Source organism: Balaenoptera acutorostrata, chromosome 1 (assembly GCF_949987535.1).
Source record: "Balaenoptera acutorostrata chromosome 1, mBalAcu1.1, whole genome shotgun sequence".
Taxonomy (NCBI): Eukaryota; Metazoa; Chordata; class Mammalia; order Artiodactyla; family Balaenopteridae; genus Balaenoptera; species Balaenoptera acutorostrata.
Genome location: NC_080064.1, coordinates 133,021,880 through 133,046,226, shown reverse-complemented (window position 1 = coordinate 133,046,226; position 24,347 = coordinate 133,021,880). Strand labels below are relative to the sequence as shown.

The window sequence follows — 24,347 nt, the reverse complement described above, 5'->3', positions numbered from 1 at the left end:
AAAATGAATGAGAGATCTTGAGAATTCATTTCAAAAACTGTATTAGGCAATGCTAAGTGTGGGGTGGGGGAAGAAACACCACAGAAAACCCTTAATGATCAATGATAAAAGAATGGTAAAATAAAAAACAGCATCCTACATGGTATATTATGGGCACTCAAAAAGGATTTATGGAAGGAATAAACACCTCCACTGGGAGGAAAATATCAAGTATTCATTAAAAATGATGTGTTTAAAACACAAAAGGATATTCTCAAGATGTAAGCATTAAAAACTGACTTTTTTGGTAGAATAAATGTGTAGAAAAGACTGGAAGGAATGTATTAAAATGCTAATACAGTTATCTATGGTTGATAGGATTGGGGTTCTCTACCAAATTCCTTACAATGTATGTTTATTTCTCTTATAATCACACATATATACCAAAGTTTTTAAAATATACTTTAACAAAAATATACCTCATGATATAAAATGCTCATGTATGTTTTTAATAACTTTTTAAAGAATATCTGGAAGCAATAGGGCATAATATATTAAAAGTAAGGGCTTTAAAGTCATACAGATCTACATTTGAATCTTGGTTGTCCAAGCCACAAGTCATGCGACCTAGGCAAGCTACTTAATCTCTCCTTGTCTGTTTCCTCATCTCATAAGGGAATAATATCAGAGGGTTGTAATAAGCACTATATAAGTTAATGAAAGTAAACTAACAAGTGCCTTTCCTACAATAGTATTACTACTGTTCTTACAAATTGATACAAGTTGATTAAAATAAAAAATAAAGTAATTAAAGTTTTAAAATGTGACCTGTTTTTAAATTTTTATTCTGAAAATCCAATATAAACTCTGTAGAAACCAGCTTTAGAATTTACCTGTCACTGATAGAAACCAGAAAGTCTTTAGGAGTAGAAGAAAATAATTCATAATTTGCAATATCAAACTGTTTTACTTGAATTGGTTCACAGAGTTCAATAACAAACCTTTAAAAAGAACACAAGACAATTATTTAGATAAACCAACCAAAATAACAGTTCATATTAAACATGACATTAACAGCTTACATAAACTAGACCTCCATGAAGTTACTCATTAAAAAAATGTAAGGAAGGAAGAGGATTTGCAACCTTGGTTATAAATAAGGAACACCCTTAAGTATTTCCCAAGCATATCATTAGTGGGAAAAAAAGATACTGATTTTGTCCTATAATATTTTTTTAGAAGATTCTTTTCTAATGACAAACTTCATTCTTGGAGAAAGAATGACTTGACTAAGAACAGCTAGTAAGAGTGTAACCTGACCAGTCTAGAGGGCAGTTTGGCCATATTGTCTCAAAAGGTACCACAGCCTTTGATTCAGCAATATACTTTTAGAAATTTAATCTATGGATACACGTCTCCAAATGATCACCCTTGAATATACATCTTAATAAACATAACAAAGCACAGTTTATAAGAGCGGGGGTGGGGGGGGGCGGGGAAGTCAACCTAAATGTTTAGCACAGAGCATTGATTAACAAATTATGGCCCCACCCAGACAATGAACTACCAAACAGCTATTAAAAATGGTATTAAAAACTATACATTCCATTTATATAAAAATCTAGAAAATATAAACTAATGTATAGTGATAGAAAACAGATCTTTAATTGCTATGGGGTTAAGGCTGGGAGGGAAAAATTATAAAGGGGCATGAGGACTTTTGGGGGAGACAGACATGCTTGTTATCTTCATTGTGGTGATGGTTTCATAGATGTATAAATGTCAAAACTTATCAAATCGTACACTTTAACATTTTGCAATTTATTTTACATGCAGTTTTTTATGCCAATTATTCCTCAATAAAGCTGTTTTTAAAAATACAACAAACTAGTAAATAAAACAAAAAAGAAGCAGACTCACAGATATAGAGAACAAACTGGTGGTTACCAGTGGGGAGAGGGAGAGGGAAAGGAGGAGGGGAAATAGGGGTAGGGAAGGGGAAAAAAAAGGGTTATTATAGGATTATATGAAATCATGTGTATGAAACTTTTGAAAAAAATGATAATTGAGATATATATATTTATGGACATGGAAAAGATGCCACAAAATATTGCTGTTTAGGAAAAAATTAAAAGTATGGTTCTACATGTGTAAAATAAAACTGCATAAAGCATGGCACTTCGGGAAAAGAAATACTCATGACATCTAGCACTCCAATACTTTAATAAACTAATTATTATATCAAATGAGATTACATACACTGACAATTAAATGTTAAATAAATTAAAGGCATTGAAATTAACATATTGTGTTAATCCTGGAAAGCAACAGAACTGAGTTCCAGAAGATGGTAAAAACAGCCATGATTCAGAGAAAAGCTCATGAAAAAAAGGACACTAACATTAGCTCAATGCTTACTCTGGGTCAGATACCATGGTAGATGATTTATATCCATCCTTTGATTTAATTCTTACAACCAAACTGCATAGGACACTATCTCCATTTTATAGAACCATTCAATTATCACTAATTGGTTACTTTACATTTTTCCTTTCTGCCTTTTTAGTAACAGAACCTGTCCCCCCCTCCAAAGATGTAGCCAACCATACGGCCACCCATCAAAGACTGTTTTTCCCAGTCTTGGCAATGTTGCTTAGTTATGGGTCATGGGATGTGAGGGGCCTGTCCAGTGCAACTTCCAGGTCAAGCCTTTAAAAAGAAGCTGCTGCCTCTCCATTTGCTTTTTCCTACCTTGCAGGCTAGAATGAGGATGTGGTAGGAAGAAATCATCCCAGCAATGCGGGCAGAGACAACATCTCCGGGGTGGTAGAAAAACATGACAGAAGGTGTGTGGGTCCTTTAATTGTTCTCTGTTCCCTGCACCACCTACCAGCTTGAGGTTTTTATGTCAGAGAAAATTAAATATCTATCTTTTTTAAACCACAGTTACCTGGTCTCTGTTAAAGCAGCAGAATCAAGAGCCCTAACTAATAGTCATTTAGCCAATAAATAGTAAAGCTAAAAGTCAAAATAAACATCTATCTGGCTCCAAAGCCTAAACATTGTCCATACCACCACAACACCCTGGGGAGAGGAAACTAAAGAAAATCAGACTCAAGACTTTGCTTTTTATTTACAATGGAGAAAATAAATCTAAAAGAGCACTGAGAAGAAAAAGCAAATTCTCCTCTACCTCCTTTTTTTGCATACAATGTTCTCAATTTCTAAGAAAATAGGAGCTATATTACTAACAGTTAAAATAAACTTTTGGACAAATGTATTTCCAGGTGTAAAGAGTCAATTCACTGGGCAGATTTAACAATTCTAAAACTTGTATGAAACTAACAGACTCATAAAACATTAGTACATATGTAATTATTCCACATGAAAGTTGATTTTAAAATGCTTTCTTATCTTACTGCCTCATCTTTTCTATTTTCTTAGAGGCAGACAACACTTTGTAAATTAATAGAACTACATAAAAAGCTGACAAATCTAATTTCAACGTACTTCCCTTAAATATTTATAGGTCAGGAATTTTAAAAGATCAGTAAAGTAGCAGATCTAAACATAAGAATAGTTTGATAAAATACCATGTGTCAAAATTCAGATGATATGAACATACTACCCAAGGCAATCTACAAATTCAATGCAATCCAATGGCATTTTTCACAAAACAAGAACACATAACTTTAAAATTTATATGGAAACACAAAATACCCCGAATAGTCAAAACAATCTTGAGAAAGAACAGAGCTGGTGGCATCACATTCCCTGACTTCAGACTATACTGCAAAGCTACAAAGAAAAGATCTTTAAACAATAAGAGAATACCATAAACAGCTTTACTACAAAAACTTTCAAAATGGATTAAAGACAAATTCCTAGAAAAATGTAATTTACCAAAACTAACTCAAGAAGAAATAGAGGGCTTCCCTGGTGGCGCAGTGGTTGGGAGTCTGACAGCCAATGCAGGGGACACGGGTTCGAGCCCTGGTCTGGGAAGATCCCACATGCCGCGGAGCAACTAGGCCCGTGAGCCACAATTACTGAGCCTGCGCGTCTGGAGCCTGTGCTCCGCAACAAGAGAGGCCGTGATAGTTAGAGGCCCGCACACCGCGATGAAGATTGGCCCCCCCTTGCCACAACTAGAGAAAGCCCTCGCACAGAAACGAAGACCCAACACAGCCATAAATTAATTAATTAATTAATTAAAAAAAAAAAGAAATAGAAAACCTATATAGTCCCATAATTATTTCTTTTAAATATAATTTTAAAACTTCCCATCTATTCACACAAGTATAAAACAGTGTATGCACAAGCTTATTTATAATAACTGGCTGTCATGGCAAAAGATTATAAACAACCCAAACACCATCAACAGAAGACTAGTTAAATCTTGGTACAATCATATAATGGATTTTCATGCAGCTATCAAAAAAAAAATGAGAAAGTTTTATATGAGTGAAACAGAAACATGACCAGATATTTTTAAGTTAAAACTTAATTCAAGGTGACATAGTAAGTATAATATACTACTGTGAAAAGTGAGAGATAAATAAAAATCTCTAATTTTTTGCATAAAGAAACTAAAAATATACCTAAAAATTTAACACTGAATAGGAAGATAGATGACAGATTGGAAGTATATTTCTCACTGTAACTCCCTTACCTCTTTTAAATACCTTTTTGGGTTTGAGCCATGTGACTATACTAAATATTTATTTATTTATTTATTTATTTATTTATTTATTTAAATTTTTATAGCTACTTTATTTATTTTTTTATTTTATTTTTTTGGCTGTGTTGGGTCTTCGGTTCGTGCGAGGGCTTTCTCTAGTTACGGCAAGTGGGGGCCACTCTTCATCGCGGTGCAGGGACCGCTCTTCATCGCGGTGCGCGGGCCTCTCACTATCGCGGCCCCTCCCGTTGCGGGGCACAGGCTCCAGACGCGCAGGCTCAGTAGTTGTGGCTCACGGGCCCAGCTGCTCCGTGGCATGTGGGATCTTCCCAGACCAGGGCTCGAACCCGTGTCCCCTGCATTAGCAGGCAGATTCTCAACCACTGCGCCACCAGGGAAGCCCTAAATATTTATTTTTGAAATCACATACTTAATTTAAAATTAACATCTTCCCAGAGGCCTGGAAGGTTTTACAGTTGAGTTCCAAATTTAGAACATTGAATCTTGAGAAAAACGAACAAAGCTGGAGATATCATGCTCCCTGACTTCAGATTATACTACAAACCAACAGTAATCAAAACAGCATGGTACTGACACAAAAACAGACAACAGATCAATGGAACAGTATGGAGAGCCCAGAAATAAACCCATGTACTTATGGTCAGTTAATTCATGACAATGAAGACAAGAATATACAATGGAGAAAAGACAGTCTCTTCAATAAGTGGTGCTGGAAAAACTGGACAGCTACATGTAAAAAAAATGAGATCAGAACATTTCCTCACACCATATACAAAAGTAAACTCAAAATGGATTAAAGACCTAAGTGTAAGACCTGAAACCACAGACCTCCTAGAAAAGAGCATAGGCAGAACACTCTGACAAATCATAGCACTATTTTTTTGGATCTGTCTCCTAAGGCAAAAGAAATAAAAGCAAAAGTAAACTTAAAAGCTTTAGCACAGCAAAGGAAACCATCAACAAAACAAAAAGACAACCTACTAAATGGGAGAAAACATTTGCAAATGATGACTGATAAGGGGTTAATATCCAGAATTTATAAACAACTCATACAACTCAATATCAAAGAAAACAAAGAACCCAGTTTAACACATTATTTTATTTATTTATTTTTATTTTTATTTTTTGGCTGTGTTGGGTCTTTGTTGCTGTGAGCAGGCTTTCTCTAGTTGTGGTGAGTGGGGGCTACTCCTCGTTGTGGTGCGCAGGCTTCTCATTGCGGTGGCTTCTCTTGTTGCAGAGCATGGGCTCTAGAGCTCAGGCTCAGTAGTTGTGGAGCAAGGGCTCAGTTGCTCCGTGGCAGGTGGGATCTTCCTGGACCAGGGCTCGAACCCGTGTCCCCTGCATTGGCACGTGGACTCTTAACCACTGTGCCACCAGGGAAGCCCAACACATTACTGACTGGGGGATTTTTGCAGAAACTAATGCCTGTGGCCATAATACATCTCTGGTCAAAAATGTGTTAAAAATGGGCAGAAGACTTGAATAGACATTTTTCCAAGAAGATATACAGATGGCCAACAGGCAGATGAAAAACGATCAACATAGCTAATCATCAAAAAATGCAGATCAAAACCACGATGAGATATCACCTCACATATGTCAGAATGGCCACCCCTGAAAAGTCTACAAATAACAAACGTTGGCAAGGATGTGGATGAAAGGGAACCCTAGTACACTGTTGGTGGGAACCCTAGTACACTGTAAAATGGTGCAGCCACTATGTAAAACAGTATGGAGGTTCTTCAAAACACTAAAAATAAAACTACCATACGATCCAGCAATTCCACTGCTGGGTATAAAACTGAAGAAAATGAGAACATTAATTTGTAAAGATACAATATGTGCACCCCAATGTTCATAGCACCATTATTTACAGGAAAAACTGGTGCATGAAAATATGTTCAGTCTCATTAGTGATTAGGGATTGACACCTTCCTAGGATCTCAGCCTAATTTGTGAAACAATGTTATTTCTAGTATCAGCAACCTCACATAACAGGTGCTCAATAAACATAGAAAGAATGAAAGAAGGAACAAATGAATGAATGAACACATGGACAAACTATCAAATGAACAAGAAGGCTCAAAATCCTAAAATGTCAATTATCCTGAAATTCATCTAGACATTTGATACAATTTCAATAAAAATGCCAGCATGATTTTTTTTTTAGAATTCAACAAGATTCTAAAATTTAAAAGAAAAAACAAAGGGACAAAAGTAGTGAAGATACATCTGAAGATGAGGTATAAACTTATTCTACCAGATATTAGGATTTATAAAGCTATAATGAGACTGTGTGATCTTAATATACCTTAGGTGGGTCAACCCAATCAAATCAGGTTAAATCAGTAAAGGTGTTCTGAGGTTCTTTAATTATACAATGAAAACATGCATAAATGGATGAGCAAAAAGTAAAATATACAGTAAACACACATACACGAATACATGCTGTCTGCAAAAACATTAAAATACAAACGGGTAGCTATGATCACTTATTCTGTAAACCAGAATAAAACAAAATGATTGCTTCATATAACTTCATCCCAGCATGTCTTTGCTTAAAATACAAAATTTTAGAGCATAAAAACTGAGTTGTTACTGACTACAGGGGCTTTTACAAACAAAAACAAAAACCCCAAAATAACATTTTCATTATGATCTCAGATAACTATTTCCTCAAATTCAGTTTCCAGACCAAATGGCATATGGGAAAATTAAGTTTTTTAATATTATCCCTTAATGCCCTTAAATAGCTTGGTGTTAATTTTCAAACTGAACTTAAATATGTATATTAACAAAAGGAGTGAAAACCAAAAGTAGAAAAGAATATAAGCATTATCTTTAAAGAGTTTCTCTTTAAATTAAAAAAATTATATATATATATATTACTCAATTTGATGGTGGTGATTTATCTCAATTCTTTTTTAAAACAGCTGCTTTTGATCAATGAAATCAAGTAATCTAATAAAATTGTTGGTATATCAATTGATTTCCCACATAAATCGGTTCCTTTGCCTATATTCTTAGTTAACGGCAGAATCACAGATCCAAGCAGGGAAGCCAAAATCAAGGGAGATTAACAGATGCCTCTCTCTTCTTCACATCCAGTTACTAACCCAGAGCTGTCAATTCTATCTGCTACACACATTTTTCAGATTCCCCTCTCTTCTTTATCCAAATTGCCAATGTCTTAATTAAAGCCCTCATTTCTCACCTGATCTATGACAACAGGTTCCTAACTGGTTTCCCTGCTTCCAACTGCATTATGCTGTAGGCCACCTTTTAAGGATAAGCCTTCCTAAAACGCCAGTGAGGTCATGTAATTTCCTTACTTAAAACAAACACTACCCTCCACGGTCTTTAAGATAAACTTCAGAAACTTTTAAGCTGGGTATGCGTAGCATGGAATGGCCTGGTTATTGCTAAACTGACTCTGCTGTCTCATCTTCCATGATGACTCTAATTGTACCTCTATTCTTGTAATCACTAAAATAACTTCTTCAGGTTGCTTCTACTTATAGTTGCCCAGAAGATAAATATGCTCCTTTTAGCGCTATCCCCTTATTCTTATAGTTCCTGAATACCTCTGCCTCCCTCATCTGTGACTTCCTATGAATTCAAGGAATTCATCCTTCAAGATTCAGCTCATGAACTACCTCTTCTAGCAAGCTCATCCTCTTCTGCAGTTATATATCATCCCTTATCCTATAATACCTTTTCAGCAGTACTTTTTATACCATTTGGTAACTGTTTAACTAGATCTGTCAATTTTTTTGTGTGATGTCCTTAAAAGGAAAGGCATTTTTGTCTTCAATTCTGTACCCCAGGACCTAAGGTAAGTACAGTACCACCACCAACCAATCATAAATGCTTATTAAGTGACTATATGAACAAATCAATCTAATCCCAAAATAAAAGCTTAATATAATACATGTATAGAGTACACTTTATTAAATTTTATATTACTTACCAAATTTTAGTGCTGCAAGGATTCAACATATAAAGATCCATATTTTCTATAAGAATAGCAGATGTGCTCTATTTTTAGAAAGGGGGAAGGGAATAAATTACTTAAAGAAAAAGATTTATTTCAACTATCAAGCTTTCTAGGTTTTCTATATTTTTAGATCTTAAAATACACCTAAGACTCTGAAACATTCACTTTGGGAAGAAAGCATAAAAGTGGCTAATATTTACAAGTTTTGTCTATACTGTGCTAAGTTAGCCTTATAACAAGACATTTAAAATTAAATGTCTGTTACTATAGGGGAAAAATTATTTTTCTATTAGCTATTTCCTTCTGTAAATTTCACACAGGTTTTAAAAGTTTAAAAACAGAGTGTATGCCCTTCAGTAGGTGAATGGATAAACTGTGGTACATCCAGACAATGGAATATTATTCAACACTAAAAAGAAATGAGGTATCAAGCCATGAAAAGACATGGATGAATCTTAAATGCATATTAATAAGTGAAAGAAGCCAATCTGAAAAAGCTGCGTATGGTATGATTCCAGCTATATGACATTCAGATAACACTAGGGAGATAGTAAAAAGATCAGTGGTTCCCAAAAGTTGGGGGAAGGAAGCAGTGAATAGGTAGAGCACAGAGGATTTTTAGAGCAGTAAAAATACTCTGTATGAAACTATAATGGCAGATCCATGTCATTATACATTTGTCCAAAACCACAGAATGTTTAAGAGTGAACTCTAATGTAAACTATGGACTTCAGGTGATAACAATGTGTCAATATAAGTTCATTAACTGTAACAAATGTACCATTCTGGTGGGAGATGTTGATAATGGAGGAGGCTAACACGCGTGGGGACAGGGGGTATATGAGAAATCTCTGTACCTTCCTCTCAATTTTGCTGTGAACCTCTAACTGCTCTAAAAAAATTGTCTTTAAAAAGAAAAACCAAAAATAGGGTGCAATGTATCAACCAATACACTAAGAATTCATGCAAGAAAATGTCTTTAAAAGCATAATCCTGCATTTATTAGTGGATTAGGAAAATAGCTCATGTTAAAATACAGTTCCCAGGAAACCACTGCTTATATTTAATAAAGTCACTGGTTTTCTATATGTACAGAAGAATTTTACACTGCAGTACCTTGGCTTCTGGGTTAGCTGCCAAAATTTTGGCACCACATTCTACTGAAGCATAATTATTTCGATTTTTCTGGACCTTTTTTGTGGCATGTAGACCTCCATTAGAAGATGGATGCATTGACTGACCTGCAGACAAACCTTATTATGAACATATATATATGATGATTACGATTGAAAATACCCAGAGCAAACAATCTCAAGAGCAACAGGCTGCCATCTAGAGAACAGGTTTTAATGCTTAAGAGAATATTTTAAAAACCCACATGAAAATCAAAAGGCTTCAGCTCAATAACTTTAAAATATCCCTAATACACAAATTAACTACAAAAATCCACATTACTTGATTTATGCCTAGTACAAGTCACAAAATGAAGCTTATCCATGATAATCAAAACTTCTGCATATACATTTTATTCTATTAAGGATGAATGCTATCCTTCTATCTCTAATCCTAATCATAATTTTTAACTCTGAGAGTTATTTTACAACAACAAAAAGAAAGTATGATAATTTAGTCCAATTCTGTTTACAGTTTAAAGCTTTATGACTCAGAACTTTCCATGCCTCAACTTTCCTCTTATAAACTGAGATGAAAAATCACTGCTCTGCCTACTTTATTTTAGCCTCATTTAATAATTTACAATAATGGATTTTAATCAAGATTAAGGCATATGCACAGCTAAATTGCATGTGGGTAATCAAAAGCATCTTGGTAAGTTTCACCTTTAAAATGTTTTCAGAACTGTTACTTTGTTTTACCAATTAAAAAGAGAACTACATATTTAAACCAGGCCCTTTAAAAAAAAGAAAAAAGAATCACAGTGCTTCCTTACTTTTTTCTTTTTCTACTTCCATAACTTTCTTCTTCCATTCATCAAATGTTGGTATATCTTCTGGATCTTTGGGATTTGTTATAGATGCAGGGTCAATTTCTCCTGGTTTTGTATAATCAGAACTCTGACAGAAATGTCAAAAATAAACAGATTTCAGATTTCAAAGAATATAGAGAAAACAGATTAATAAATTATAATAGTAAATACAAATGTTTCTGTCAAATTAAATAAAAGTCCAATTTTATAAGGAATGATAGTATTTTGAAAAAAAACCAAAAAATGTAAAAAGAAAAGTTTTGGTTTAACTTAAAAGTTGAGTTTCTCTTCGAAGAATTAAAATCTTCTACCTAAGCACCACAGGATGAATCCCTTCACATGTTAGCAATATTAGCATAGGTTGTAAAAAAAAACCTATATAATATCGTAAGCCAAAAATTACCCATACAAAAACTGTATAAATAAATACTATAATTTTAATGCATCCATCTTAAAATCTACATTAAAATAATATACACATTAAAGGAAGCTAACTAATTTTAGATGTCGTATATTGTTTCTACAAAATCCTTAACAAGAAGTACCATTTACATAACGAATAACGACCTAGTGTATAGCAGAGGGAAATCTAAATACTCTGTAATGACCTATATGGGAAAAGAATCTAAAAAAGAGTTGATATATGTATAATTGATTCACTTTGCTGTACAGCAGAAAGTAATACAACATTGTAAGTCAATTATACTCCAATAAAAATTTAAAAAAAAAGAAGTACCATTTATATAAAAATTTTACGGCGGATGTAAAAACCTAAATGTGAAAAGCAAAGCTTAAAGAAAGTACAGAAAAACATCTTCATGATTCAGGCTATAAAAGGATTCAACAAGACGAAGAAAGAGATCATTTTTAAAAAGGCTGATACATTTGGATAGATTATAATTTAAAAATTAAATATATCAAAAGACCATAAACCACATGGTTCAAATAGCCAGAGACAGAAATAAATATCTGCAACACATTCAGCCAACAAAGAATTATTACCAACTATAAAGACTGCCTACAAATCAATAATGGGGGAGAGTAAAGGAGGAACAATAAACTAAGCAAAGAGAAAATACAAAATGTTCACTCTCAGTATAATCAGGGAATGCAAACGAAAACTAAAGATACTAAATAAATTATACCAATCTGATTGAGGTTAAAGTGTGACAGCCTATTGAGCCATGCGACATCTATTAGACTGCTAAAGTGAGTTTAACATTTAGGAATATTAAATAAAGATATGCATACCCTATGACCCAATAATTCCACTCCTATGTATAAATATCAGTGAAAACACACATATGTGCCTAAGAAAATATGCATAAGGATACTTACTGCAGCACTATTGATAACATCAAAAAATTAGGAACAATCTAAATGTCCATTAATTGAAGAATAAATTGTGGTAGAATCGAACAATGCATAGACAAAACTCATAAACAATGTTGAGTAAAATGATACTTAAGACAAGAATGATACCATTTTACATTGTTTCAAAATATGCCAAATAATAGTATGTATTGTTTGTAGCAATGCATATTTGGTAAAAGTTAAAAAACATGCTCTACCAATGTAAAAAACACCAAATTCAAGATAGTGGTTATATCTGAAGTGGAGAGAAGAAATGTAACTGGGAAGGGCATACAATTCAATCTGTAATTTTTTTCTTAATTGGAAGAATGTATGCAAGGATGTTCATTCCATTTTTAAATTACTTCTGTATTCCTAAAACAACGCATACTAATTAACAGTACCTTGAGAAGTGTACAAAACATCTATTTAGACAGCTTACTTTGGTAAATAGCGCAAATCTCATACAGTATATATTTGCTATATTAGGGCACATTTTCGAGTACTAATACTAATTAGTGTATTAGTGTAATACATCAATACAAATACCTATTACCTCCTTTTAGGAAGACTTATTAGCAAATTGGTTCCTATACAACCTCCACGTCGGAGTGTTTTGCAGAACACACTAATTTATCAAATAAAGTATGTGGCTATTAAAAAAATACATAGCAGAAAATAAAATTAAAGAAGTAGCATTATACTAATTTAATTTAAAAATTAAATAACAAAAATCTAGTTTGAATGAGAAAATAAACAAATATTTATAAAAATTAATATAGTTGAGATACTTAAGAGTAAAGCCCAAATACTAAAAGAAATACATAAGAAGTAAGAACATACACACACTCTTTGAGACCCAGGCAGAGCAATCACTATCGCCTCTTAGCAACAAATAAGAGAACTAAACAATACAATAAAATTACTTTGTAAAGCATTATAACAGGCAGAAGAGTGGAATTTTTAACTGTATTAATTACTTCCTAAATAACTTAATATTCCAGAAAAATTGTCAGATAATGAGCATATTATAAAGTGTCCAGTAGTTTTGTATACTATCCAGTTCAGGATAAAATTCTGCCCTGTTAAGTTTGTGTGAGTGGGAGAGAGTTTATCCCCGTTATCTCAAGGATCTGCAAGACACTGCTGCAAATGGTTAAGGAGAACAAGCAAATCTTGGACAAAACTGGCTGCCATGCTTGAATTTTACATTTGATACTTAAATAGCTCAAAGAAGACATTTTTGTAATGTTTGTCTAATTTTATTTATGCCTGTGGTATTTGACAACTGAACTGTAACATATGCTTGATTTGGTTTCACTGGGAAAATTAGTTCCTTCAAGATGTTGGACTATGAAATGGGGACCTCCTATATTTATAAAAAGCATCAAATAAACAGCTGGCCCAACGACACTAAAGTCTCCAGAATGAAGTTTAGTTAGTTATGAGTGCAGAGTCACAGAAAATATGTGAAAGAAAAGGTGGAGAACAGAAGATCCAAATTATAAAGAAACAAATGTGGATGTGGTACTCAGTATTTTAAAATACTCTGATTCCAAGCGTTTTGAAGTGCACAGAGTGGCCTTCATCTCTTTTATTCAGCTATTTCTTAGCTGAAGGGAGCACACTTCTCTGTCAACATTTCTTCAGGAAATTCTGTACTGGCCTCTACATGAAGTCAAAGTAGAACTCAAAAGAAGAAAAGAAAGTAAAACTGCTACACAGGAATGAGCCCTGTCTTTATTTTAAGAATCATATTCTTTAATATAAGCTAGTCTAGTTGTATTCTGCACACAAATAACAAAGGGTAAAATGTCCCTTTAACATAATTCTGGTTGAAGAGACTAAATTTAATCTCGTATTATTGAGTTAAATTTTTATTCTGAAGATACTTAAATTTAACAATCATAACTTCTTCTATATAGCTCTCTTAACTGCTTAAATAAGGACTTTATGTATCTGGTTATCAAATAATCAATGGTGGCAAAAAAACATTTATAATTAAATATAACCCAAGAGAGTTCATACTTGGGACAACACTATGTATCAACAGTATCCTGGCAATAGTTCTGTGAAGCAACCACTTGCTCTCTGGGAGCACAGTTCACCTCAGTTCCACGTTCATCACTAACTACTAATCCCCTGGCTTTATGGCAAATACGGATAGCAAATTACAAGATTAGCTAATAACAAAAATGCATTGTATAATAAAGTAGGAAACAGTGCAAGTTATTTACCTACCTCACTTTTTAAATTATCTGAAGCATTCAATGCAGATTTTGGATCACCACCACCCTGATCACTTGATGAAACTTTTGATTCAAATTCCGATTTTGTTATCTTTCCTTTGCCATGCGAAGATGACACATTTTCTATATGCTGGCCAACAAGGCTATTTGAAAGCAAAAGGCATATTAGATAAACAAATTTTAGCTGAATAACGAGTATATGCAATCTAAACTATTGTAAGTGTACATGAGTACAAAGTAAACCAAGAACGGAGTACAAAGGGATCAGTTTTCTCTTAGTCATAAAGTGGAATTAAGCATGCACCAAAGTCTACTCAAACGTGACACTGCTGTTTATTACAGAACCATACAAAGGGCAAACAAGTGCTCACACCCACCTTTCAGGTGGACTGACAAAGGAAGGCTGGTCAACTGGAGCATTTGCATCAAGGGCCTCACCAACATCACAATCAGTTTCAGATTGCTCAGTTTCACTTGGCTTGGCTATAGGAACAGTACCAGATTTTTCTATTTCACTAAAATAGAAACAAAAAAGACAATCTGACAATTTAATGGATATAATGAACCATAAGTTAAAAGTGATATTACTGATTTCCAAAACAAATCTAAGCCAGAAAAGAATGCTTTACAGCTCTGCAGACGATTTTCAAGAATTCAGATATTTTTAAATGGTGTAAAGATTTAAATTATGTAAACCGTTGACTCGATCTGTTAGTGCCCTTGCTTGGCCTTTAAATATTGGGTTGGCCAAAAAGTGCCTTGGGTTTTTAAGTAAAAATAAAAGACACATTTTTCATTTTCACCAAGAACGTTATTGAACAACGTATTCACCCTTTTGTTCCACTACCTTCTGCCATTTTTCAGGCAACTTCATAATTCCATTTTCCCAAAACTTTTTAGCTTTTTGAGCAAAGAACTGTTCAGGTACCTTTTACAGTCTTCCAGGGAATTGAAATTTTTTCCATTAAGAGAATTTTGTGAAGACCGAAGTAAATGGAAATCCAAAGGTGCAAAGCCTGGTGAATACGGCGGATGAATCAGAACTTCCCAGCCAAGCTGTAACAGTTTTGCCTGGTCATCAAAGAAACATGCAGTCTTGCGCTATCCTGACAGAAGATTATGTGTTTTCTGTTGACTAATTCTGGATGCTTTTTGTCGAGTGCTGCTTTCAGTTGGTCTAACTGGGAGCAGTACTTGTTGGAATTAATCATTTGGTTTTCTGGGAGGAGCTCATAATAGAGGACTCACTTCCAATCCCACCATATACACATATACACAACATCACCTTCTTTGGATGAAGACCGGCCTTTGGTGTGGTTGGTGCTGGTTCATTTCGCTTGCCCCATGATCTCTTCCATTCCACATTATTGTACAGTATCCACTTTTCATCGCCCATCACAATTTGTTTTAAAAACAGAATGTTTTCATTACATTTAAGTAGAGAATCGCATATGGAAATACAGTCAAGAAGGTTTTTTCCGCTTAATTTATATGGAACCCAAACATCAAAGCGATTAACATAACCAAGCTGGTGCAAATGATTTTCAATGCTTGATTTGGATATTCTGAGTATGTTGGCTATCTCCCTCGTGGTATAATGTTGATTGTTCTCAAGTAAAGTCTCAGTTTGATCTCTATCAACTTCAGCTGGTCTACCCGACCGTGGAGCATCGTCCAGCGAGAAATCTCCAGCACAAAACTCTGCAAACCACTTTTGACATGTTTGATCAGTCACAGCACCTTCTCCATACACGGCACAAATCTTTTTGTGCATTTCAGTTGTTTTTTTACCTTTCTTGAAATAATAAAGCATAACAGACCAAAAATGTTGCTTTTTTTCTTCCATCTTCAATATTAAAATGGCTACACAAAAATTCACCAATTTTGATGTCTTGTTTTAAATGCATGCTGATATGACAGCTGTCACATACAATCTAACAAAACTGCTTCGAATGAAGTTAAAGACAACTAAGTGCTACTAGAGTCATCTTACGGAAAAAAATGAACGAACCTTTTCGCCAACCCAATAGCTAATTACCAAATTTTAAAACAAAATATTATAGGTTAATACCTGATCTTGCCAAAAATAAGATTTTTAAATTATTTATTCTAAATGCATCTTCGCTAATGTTTCATTTCTATTAGTACATTCTACCAATATTAGAATTGTTGCCTATAGTATCAAGAAATCATCTATTATCTCAAAACGCTTCACTAAAATTCTTAAAGCACTCCTGTAATTTCATTTAAAAAATATATACCTTAATATTTTTCTTTACCTCACTCCCATTTCACTAGACAGTCATGTTCAATATAATGAGAAAATAAGATGTACTGTTCAGATACATAGTATCTAGCCTTAAATTCTTTCTAAGAATTTAATATTTAAAAATTTTAAATACTATCATTATTTCTAAGCATGTCTTCTGTTACCTTGTCCCTTACCAGGGCAAACTCCTAAATGGTAACTGTAACATCTTTGTGTACAACTCCTTCAACCCAGTCCCTTACATTCATGAAGAGACTAGGTGTCTAAAAAGTGCTTGTGGTAAAAAAAAAAAAAAAAAAAGTAGTGATGATAAAAATGATGATATTAACTGACACATATATTCTTACTATGTGCCAGATATTGTCCTATACATTTTATATAAATTAACTCATTTGATAAAGGATATGTTTAATGTAGTATTAAGAGAAGGGAATTTTGTTTTGTTCTTTGTAGTGTTGCTGGAGCTAGGAGTATAAAAGAGATTTTCTAAATTAAGGAAACCTTCAACATCACTAATCATCAGGGAAACGCAAATCAAAACCACAATGAGATAACCACCTCACACCTGTCAGAATGGCTATTATCAAAAAGTTTACAAATAACAAATGTTGGCAAGGATGTGGAGAAAAGGGAACCCTTGTAGACTGTTGGTGGGAATGTATATTGGTGCAGCCACTGTGGAAAACAGTAGCGAAGTTTCTCAAAAAACTAAAACTATGACCCAGCAATTCCACTCCTGGGTATATACCTGAAAAAAACAAAAACACTAATTTGGAAAGATACATGTACCCAATGTTCACAGCAGCATTATTTACAATTTCTAAGACATGGAAACAACTTAAGTGTCCATCAACAGATAAATGGATAAAGAAGCTGTGGTGTGTGTACATATATATATATATATATATATGTACACACATACCCACACACACAATGGAATACTAGTCAGCCAAAAAAAAGAATGAAATTTTGCCATTTGCAGCAACATGGATGGACTTGGAGGGCATTATGCTAAGTGAAATAAGTCAGAGAAAGATAAATACTGTATGATATAGCTAATATGTAGAATCTAAAAAATACAACAAACTAGTAAATATAATAAAAGTAGCAGACTCACAGATACAGAGACCAAACTAGTGGTTACCAATGGGGAGGGTGGAAAGGGGCAGTACAGGGGTGGCAGGGTGGAAGGTACAAAGTACTGGGTGTAAGACAGGCTCAAGGATGTATTGTACAACATGGGGAATATAGCCAATATTTTGTAATAACTATAAATGGAAAGTAAACTTTAAACAATGTATAAAAATAAAACAGGCATTATTACTTAGGTCTGCTATAAAGCCTTAATGTCAAATTTGAGTATCAAAGAAATTTTTCTGTCATTATCTAATCATATTTTTTTCTCTTTGTAATGACTTACTCAAGCTTTGAGATTGGAGTGATCTCTGAGGTAGATGAGCTGGAAGTATTTTCCACGTTTTCACTGTCCACAACTACACTGGAAGGATCTTCAGGCAGATCAACTGTAGGGAGTGTTTCAATCACAGATGGACTTAACTTTTTTGACTCCGTATTCTGTTTTTAAAAAAGTCAGTTATATTTAATGTTGGGATTAATAAACTATGTCTTTAGCTGAAGAGGGTATTATAAAAACTATGTCTCAAAAGTAACAATATAAATAAATAATGTTCACTAAAAAAGTAGTTTTATAAAAATCCTTTCTTCCAACATTACCACCCTAAGGAATATATTTCATATTAAAATACAGGCTCTACACATTTTTCATGGCATTTCATAAACTAGGACAAAGCAGCTTGTCTTTCTTCTTTCCTATTTCCTATTTTATATCAGGACCCACAAAATCTCCCTCTTACTGTAATTAATTAATGCTAATAGCAACACAGAAATCCTATATAAATATATAAAATAGTACAACGCATAGTTTTTGCCCCTGAGCAGTTAAGAAGACAATGTGTATCAACAAATAACAACACAAGGCATGTATAAATAACATTACAAAGCAATACATGATTCTTGCTGCTCCTTCAAGGCCCGTATGCTCTGGGCCATTCACTCCTCCAAAACACAAACTGAAACGTACTTAATACCTACTCATGTTTGAAAACCTCTTATCAGTACCTCCTCCCCCACAACTAACCCTAAATAGAATGAGCCATTCCCCTTCCTCTATGCCTCCACTGTTCTCTGTACAGACTTTAATCACAGGATCTATAACACCTCAATTGCCCTTATTTATTTCTTTCTCTTCTTCAACTACACTATAAATGTCTTGAGTAAGGACTATATTTTCCTGATCTTCATGTTCCTAGTGCCTAGCACAGTATCTAGCACACAGTAGATATTTAATAGTTACTAAATGAATATCAAGTGAGAGGTACTCGTGGCTCAGTTCAAGGTAAAGAGAAACGAAGGACTACTCTGGACTAGAAGAACTAGGACTCTGAAGAACAGGGCGGCCAGTACAGCAGCAGAAAGAAAACATGAGGCAGAGTCAGAAGAGTACAAAATAAAATGTGATTGTCTGGGGAATTATTTACACTAGAACGAAAAATTCACAAAAGAATACAAATACTTTACATTTTATTTTATGATGGAGGCTTTGAGAAAAGAACCATTACAATATTATCAAATACTGCATTATCATTCAATATGCATGCAATATAAAAAAATTAGTAAGATATTTTACACTTTTTTTTTCTTAGTTACTAAGTCTCCAAAATCGATGTGTATCTTATACTTACAGCAAATCTCAACTTGGACTATCCACATTTCCAATGCTCAATAGCCACAGGTAGCTAGTGGCTACTATATTGAACAGCACAGGTCTCTAAGATGCAGTAAGCACTTCAAAGTATTTGAACAAGAGAATACCATAATAAAAATTCAGGAAAATGAACAAAGGCTGGACTATTCAGGATACTCATAAAATTGAAGGGCTACAGAGATCACTTTTCTTACTCTTATGCACAAATCTTTTCCAAATGTCCTCCAGAATCCAATAAAATGAAACTTACTATATCTCCTTAGATAACCCAATTAACTCATAAAATAACTCTGGCTGCATTTTTTTAAAGAGAATTCTCCCTCCTTTTAAGCTGAAATTTGTTTTTGTTAATATTTGAGATATTTAGTTTTTCCTTAGTCCTTCTTCCCTCCAGATCAAATATCCCCAGTTCCTTCAGTCATTCCTGATACTAAATGGTTTCCAGATGCTTCAGCATTCTGATCAGCTTACATTCTGGTCTAGTTTTTAATATCTTTCATAAAATCTGGTATACAAAATGGAAAATAACATTTAGGATGTAATATGAGATTAAAAGGAAAAAATACACTCAACCTATTATTTATTAATCCATATTCCACACTAAGTGGTAAAATTTTGGTATCAAAATGCTCTGTGTTCTACATATAAATACATTAAGTCAGAAAATAATTTCCCCTGACATCTGAAAAACTGAAGAGACAAGATAAACTATAGAGAGTCAAAATGGAATCTAGAAGAAAGGAGGACTTACAACCAAACCTATACCACAGAGAAAACAGTCACATTTACTATTAAACCTGTAATTCCGAATTTTCTCAAAAGTAGTACTCTTAGCAGGTGACTAGTATTAAGGCCAGCTGCATGGTACTACAAAAAAAATAAAATAAAAATACACAATATGGTGACCAAACAGGTTTTCTATTTTGTGAAGTGGTTTGAAAAGGCATATCATTAAAAATCAAAGCAACAAAGCTTACTTCTACATTCACAACGTAGTCATCTTTTACTTTGTGTTCTTCTGGAGGAACAGGTAAGCTTGAACCCACCTTTCCTGATAACTCGGCATTGATAGGTCCCTCTCTTTCATCCTATATTGCAACAAAGAAAAGGCCAACTGATAAAATTGTTTCACAAAACAGTCCTGAAGCAACATTAAAGACCATCTTTCTATACTTTACAACCAAAACACTTTACTGTGACTTTAATGTCTTTTGTTTCCATGCTTATTGTCTACCTTCCTGCATTACCCTCCTTACTGCTTCACTTCAAATGTATACTACATGTGTGTGCTGGTGGTATAGTGATGAGCATAGCTGCCTTCCAAATATACACTACATCTGATTTCTTAATAAACACTTTAGTCCTACTACCCAGCACTATGTGTCAGTAAGTACTTGATAAATGAATGTACTTATAGTTTTTGTGTCACCTCTCTTGACACTCACTTTCAAATTAGAATTTCAGATATATTGTCCTTAAATTTATCTTCTGGCATATAAGCTTCATAAAAGCAAAGTTCATATTCATCATTATCTAAGCCTGTATAGCATATACTAGGTACCCGAATGTTTGCTGAAAGAATGTTTCCCCTTCCTTAATGCTTTGCTTAAACTCATTCTTACAACATTTAAGTTTTCAAATTTCTCATCAAAGAAGATACCAGCTCTAAATCTTATAGACTGTAGATAGAAGCACACAATTATACTTTATTTGGAGAGATACGCAGCAATAGTCTTCAAAATTTTAACTGCTCCATCCCAGAAATATATACTGTATAACTCAGAAATTTAAATAATCTACTCTAAACACAATATCATGCCAAAAAAAAAAAACCGCCCAAGCATGTAATTATAAGTTTGTGCATTCACACACACACACAAATGTATACACAAACATGCATGCACACACACAGCTGAGAAACAATGCAAAAGTCTGTCAATAAATAAATGCTTAATAAATTGTGATACACCCATATGACAGAATAAAAATGTAGCCATTCAGAAGAATACAGTAACATGCAAAGGTATCCATGAGATATTACTGGGGAAGAGGGGAAATAAATTTGTACAATATTTTTTTAATAAAAATTAAAACATTAATTTGTATGCTACAAAATGATATATCTATAACAACAGAAAACGGTCTGAATGTTTTCACAAGAAACAGTAAATTGTGGTTCCTTTGAGGAGGGGAATGAGATATAAATATGAATATCTTATAGTGGGTATAAATTACATCTGTAATTTAAAATAAGTATATTGATTTGGGGGGAGGGGGGAGCCAAATCTAGCTAAAGTCAATACTCACCTTTCATCATTTAAAATGATAGCTCACCTTTCATCATTTAAAATGATAAAATAATAAATTATTTAGACACCATCAGATTTTTTGGACTCTGTCTATTCACTCCACACAATTATATAAAACAAAGTACATAGCCACTAATTGCAGACTTTCCCTATAATACTCATTTCTGATAGTTTTTAATTTATAAGACTGGGGTTTCTTTAGAAACCCTTTAACTAGTTAAAGCATTAAAAAGAGAACCCTAGTTTTCTCTCTGAATAGGCACTATTTTTTCTCCTTACTGTAGGACTAAGAATGTTATTACAACATTCCAAATATAAGCAATAAGAATAAATATATAAATATCTCAGAGTCACATTAATTTCAGAATTACCTGAGTAACTCCTCATATTATAGCAAAGAAAATTACAAATCTCCACCAAAAATTATGTCATAGTATTTTTGAAATACTTTTATTCCAAATGTTTTGAGGAAGTCTTAGAAAGCTAATACACAAATTACAACTTCAACTTCATTTAAGGTACCTTTTTCTGGAATTGTACATCTTCATTTTCTAGTACACAATTGTCATCTTGAGAGTAGTATGATGAAGCTGAAGAACTCTCTTTGCAACATACATGCCAACTGGGAAGCCTGTAAAACATCCACCGTCACCACCACCAAAAAAAAAAGAAGAAGAAAGAAGAAAAAAAAGTTGTTAAGCCAACATATTCCATACCTGGACTAGAATTTGAGGCAATAAACAAACAGATGGTTCTTATCCTAATGCCCTTGAGAACTTAACAATTTAATGATGAAGACAAATGTACATAAGACAAAGATTTTTTATTTAATGCCCTAAGAAAACCATAAACAGTGTTATCAGCACTCCAAGTAAGGCATCATGAATCTCATGAAGGTAAAACAGGAAAAACTTCACAAAAGGAGTATCTGATAATTATCACAAAAGGAACAGAGAAAGTTGTCAAAGAGCTAATCTCCTCAGAAAGCATCAGATGCCAATGATACTCCAAATTTTACCAAATATTTAAGAACAGATAACTCTAAAACTACCTAAACTATTGATATTTCAAAGCATTTAAGGTAATTTAGGGTAATATGTATGGTAGATCTGAAAACCACATACTGAAGTGGCAAAAAAGGAAACTTAAAAAATTAGACAGACTGACTCTAAACTTTATATAAATAGAATAGTCAAGAAGATTTTAATGTGGGGAAACTAGACATCTAAGAAACCACAATAATCACAACACTATGGTAGTGAGATGAGAGAGGAAAAGGGAATCCCCAGGGTGACTGGAAAGAGAATTCCTAGGATGACAGCTGTATGTACACAAAGAACAGAGGGCAACCATACTAAATTGGAGATCATCAGAAGCTCTGGAAGAGTCTTCTTTAGGAGGATGAAATTAACAGCACAACTGATGAGTCTGAAAATCTCAAGAACAGATTTACATAACTGGTAGATAATTTGTAATTAAATAGAAAAATAAGCAAACATAACAAGTCAAATATTAGTACCATGAAAAAGGAAAAGCAGGGCTTCCCTGGTGGCGCAGTGGTTGAGAATCTGCCTGCTAATGCAGGGGACACGGGTTCGAGCCCTGGTCTGGGAAGATCCCACGTGCCGCGGAGCAACTAAGCCCGTGAGCCACAACTACTGAGCCTGCGCGTCTGGAGCCTGTGCTCCGCAACAAGAGAGGCCGCGATAGTGAGAGGCCCGCACACCATGATGAAGAGTGGCCCCCACTTGCCGCAACTAGAGAAAAGCCCTCGCACAGAAACGAAGACCCAACACAGCCAAAAATAAAATATAAAAAAAATAAATAAATAAAAGAGCCTTCCCTAAATTAAAAAAAAAAAAGAAAGAAAGAAAAGCAGCTTCATTATTAAAAAAAAAAAAAAAGGAAAAGCAGAACAGAAAAGGGAAAAGTAATCATGTTTTACTACACAGCTCAGTTGTATCATTTATAGTAATAATATAAACACTGAATACTGATCTAACCCAAATTATGACTAAACTGTATTACTAGCATGTGCTTAAGAGAATCTGATCATCTGTAGTAAAATACCTAAAACTGACATTAAAGCAATTATTTTAAAGACAAAGAGGTAAACATAAAATTCATCAGCTAAGAGATGAAAGTGGTTTCCTTGAAAGAAATAATGGGGAAAGAGGGATGAGGGAATGGCTTATTTGCAAAAGCAAACAAACAAAATCCTTTTAGAGCTATCTGACTTTTTGATATGAATACATCATTTTGATAAAAATTAAAAACAAAAAAAAAACAAAAAGAGAAGAGCAAAGTACATAATAATATATACATATAGTATGCTACCATGTGTGCATATGTGTACTAAAGGCACCTGTATGTGCATAAATTTCTCTGGAAGAATTAAAAAGAAAAGAAAAAAAAGCACCACCTTGGTTGCCTCCAGGGTGGAAAACTGAGTGACTGACTGGGTGACAGGATAATAGATGGATATTCTTCACTCTACAATACTCTATGTCTTTTGAACCACAAGGATATATTACTTATTCAAAATTTCATATAGATATATCACTATTTATTAAATATTTCTTTATTGATAGACTTTTGCATTGTTTCTCAGCTGTGTGTGTGTACACATGTGTGTTTGTAGGTGCATTTGTGAGTGTATATATACACATATTTGGGACAGCAAAAAGTTTCAGATATTCAAAACTGTGGGTGTTAGA

At 33.8% G+C, this 24,347-nt stretch overlaps 1 protein-coding gene across 3 annotated transcripts in view; it reads right to left on the bottom strand.

Moving 5' to 3' along the window:
* Positions 1 to 24,347, bottom strand: part of SUCO (SUN domain containing ossification factor) — a 73,880-nt gene that overhangs the window by 34,243 nt on the left and 15,290 nt on the right. Inside the window, exons 2-10 of one of the 3 annotated variants that reach the window (XM_007165332.3) lie at positions 22,153 to 22,261; positions 20,299 to 20,409; positions 17,957 to 18,111; positions 14,645 to 14,782; positions 14,260 to 14,410; positions 10,630 to 10,753; positions 9,798 to 9,934; positions 8,655 to 8,722; positions 873 to 980 (exon numbers count right to left, since the gene is read on the bottom strand). In XM_007165332.3, coding sequence (XP_007165394.2) covers positions 873 to 980; positions 8,655 to 8,722; positions 9,798 to 9,934; positions 10,630 to 10,753; positions 14,260 to 14,410; positions 14,645 to 14,782; positions 17,957 to 18,111; positions 20,299 to 20,409; positions 22,153 to 22,261 — 1,101 coding nt within the window. Of the gene's footprint in view, positions 1 to 872; positions 981 to 8,654; positions 8,723 to 9,797; positions 9,935 to 10,629; positions 10,754 to 14,259; positions 14,411 to 14,644; positions 14,783 to 17,956; positions 18,112 to 19,298; positions 19,342 to 20,298; positions 20,410 to 22,152; positions 22,262 to 24,347 lie in introns of those variants that run through there. The other 2 variants (XM_007165331.3, XM_007165333.3) reach the window with 2 other exon arrangements.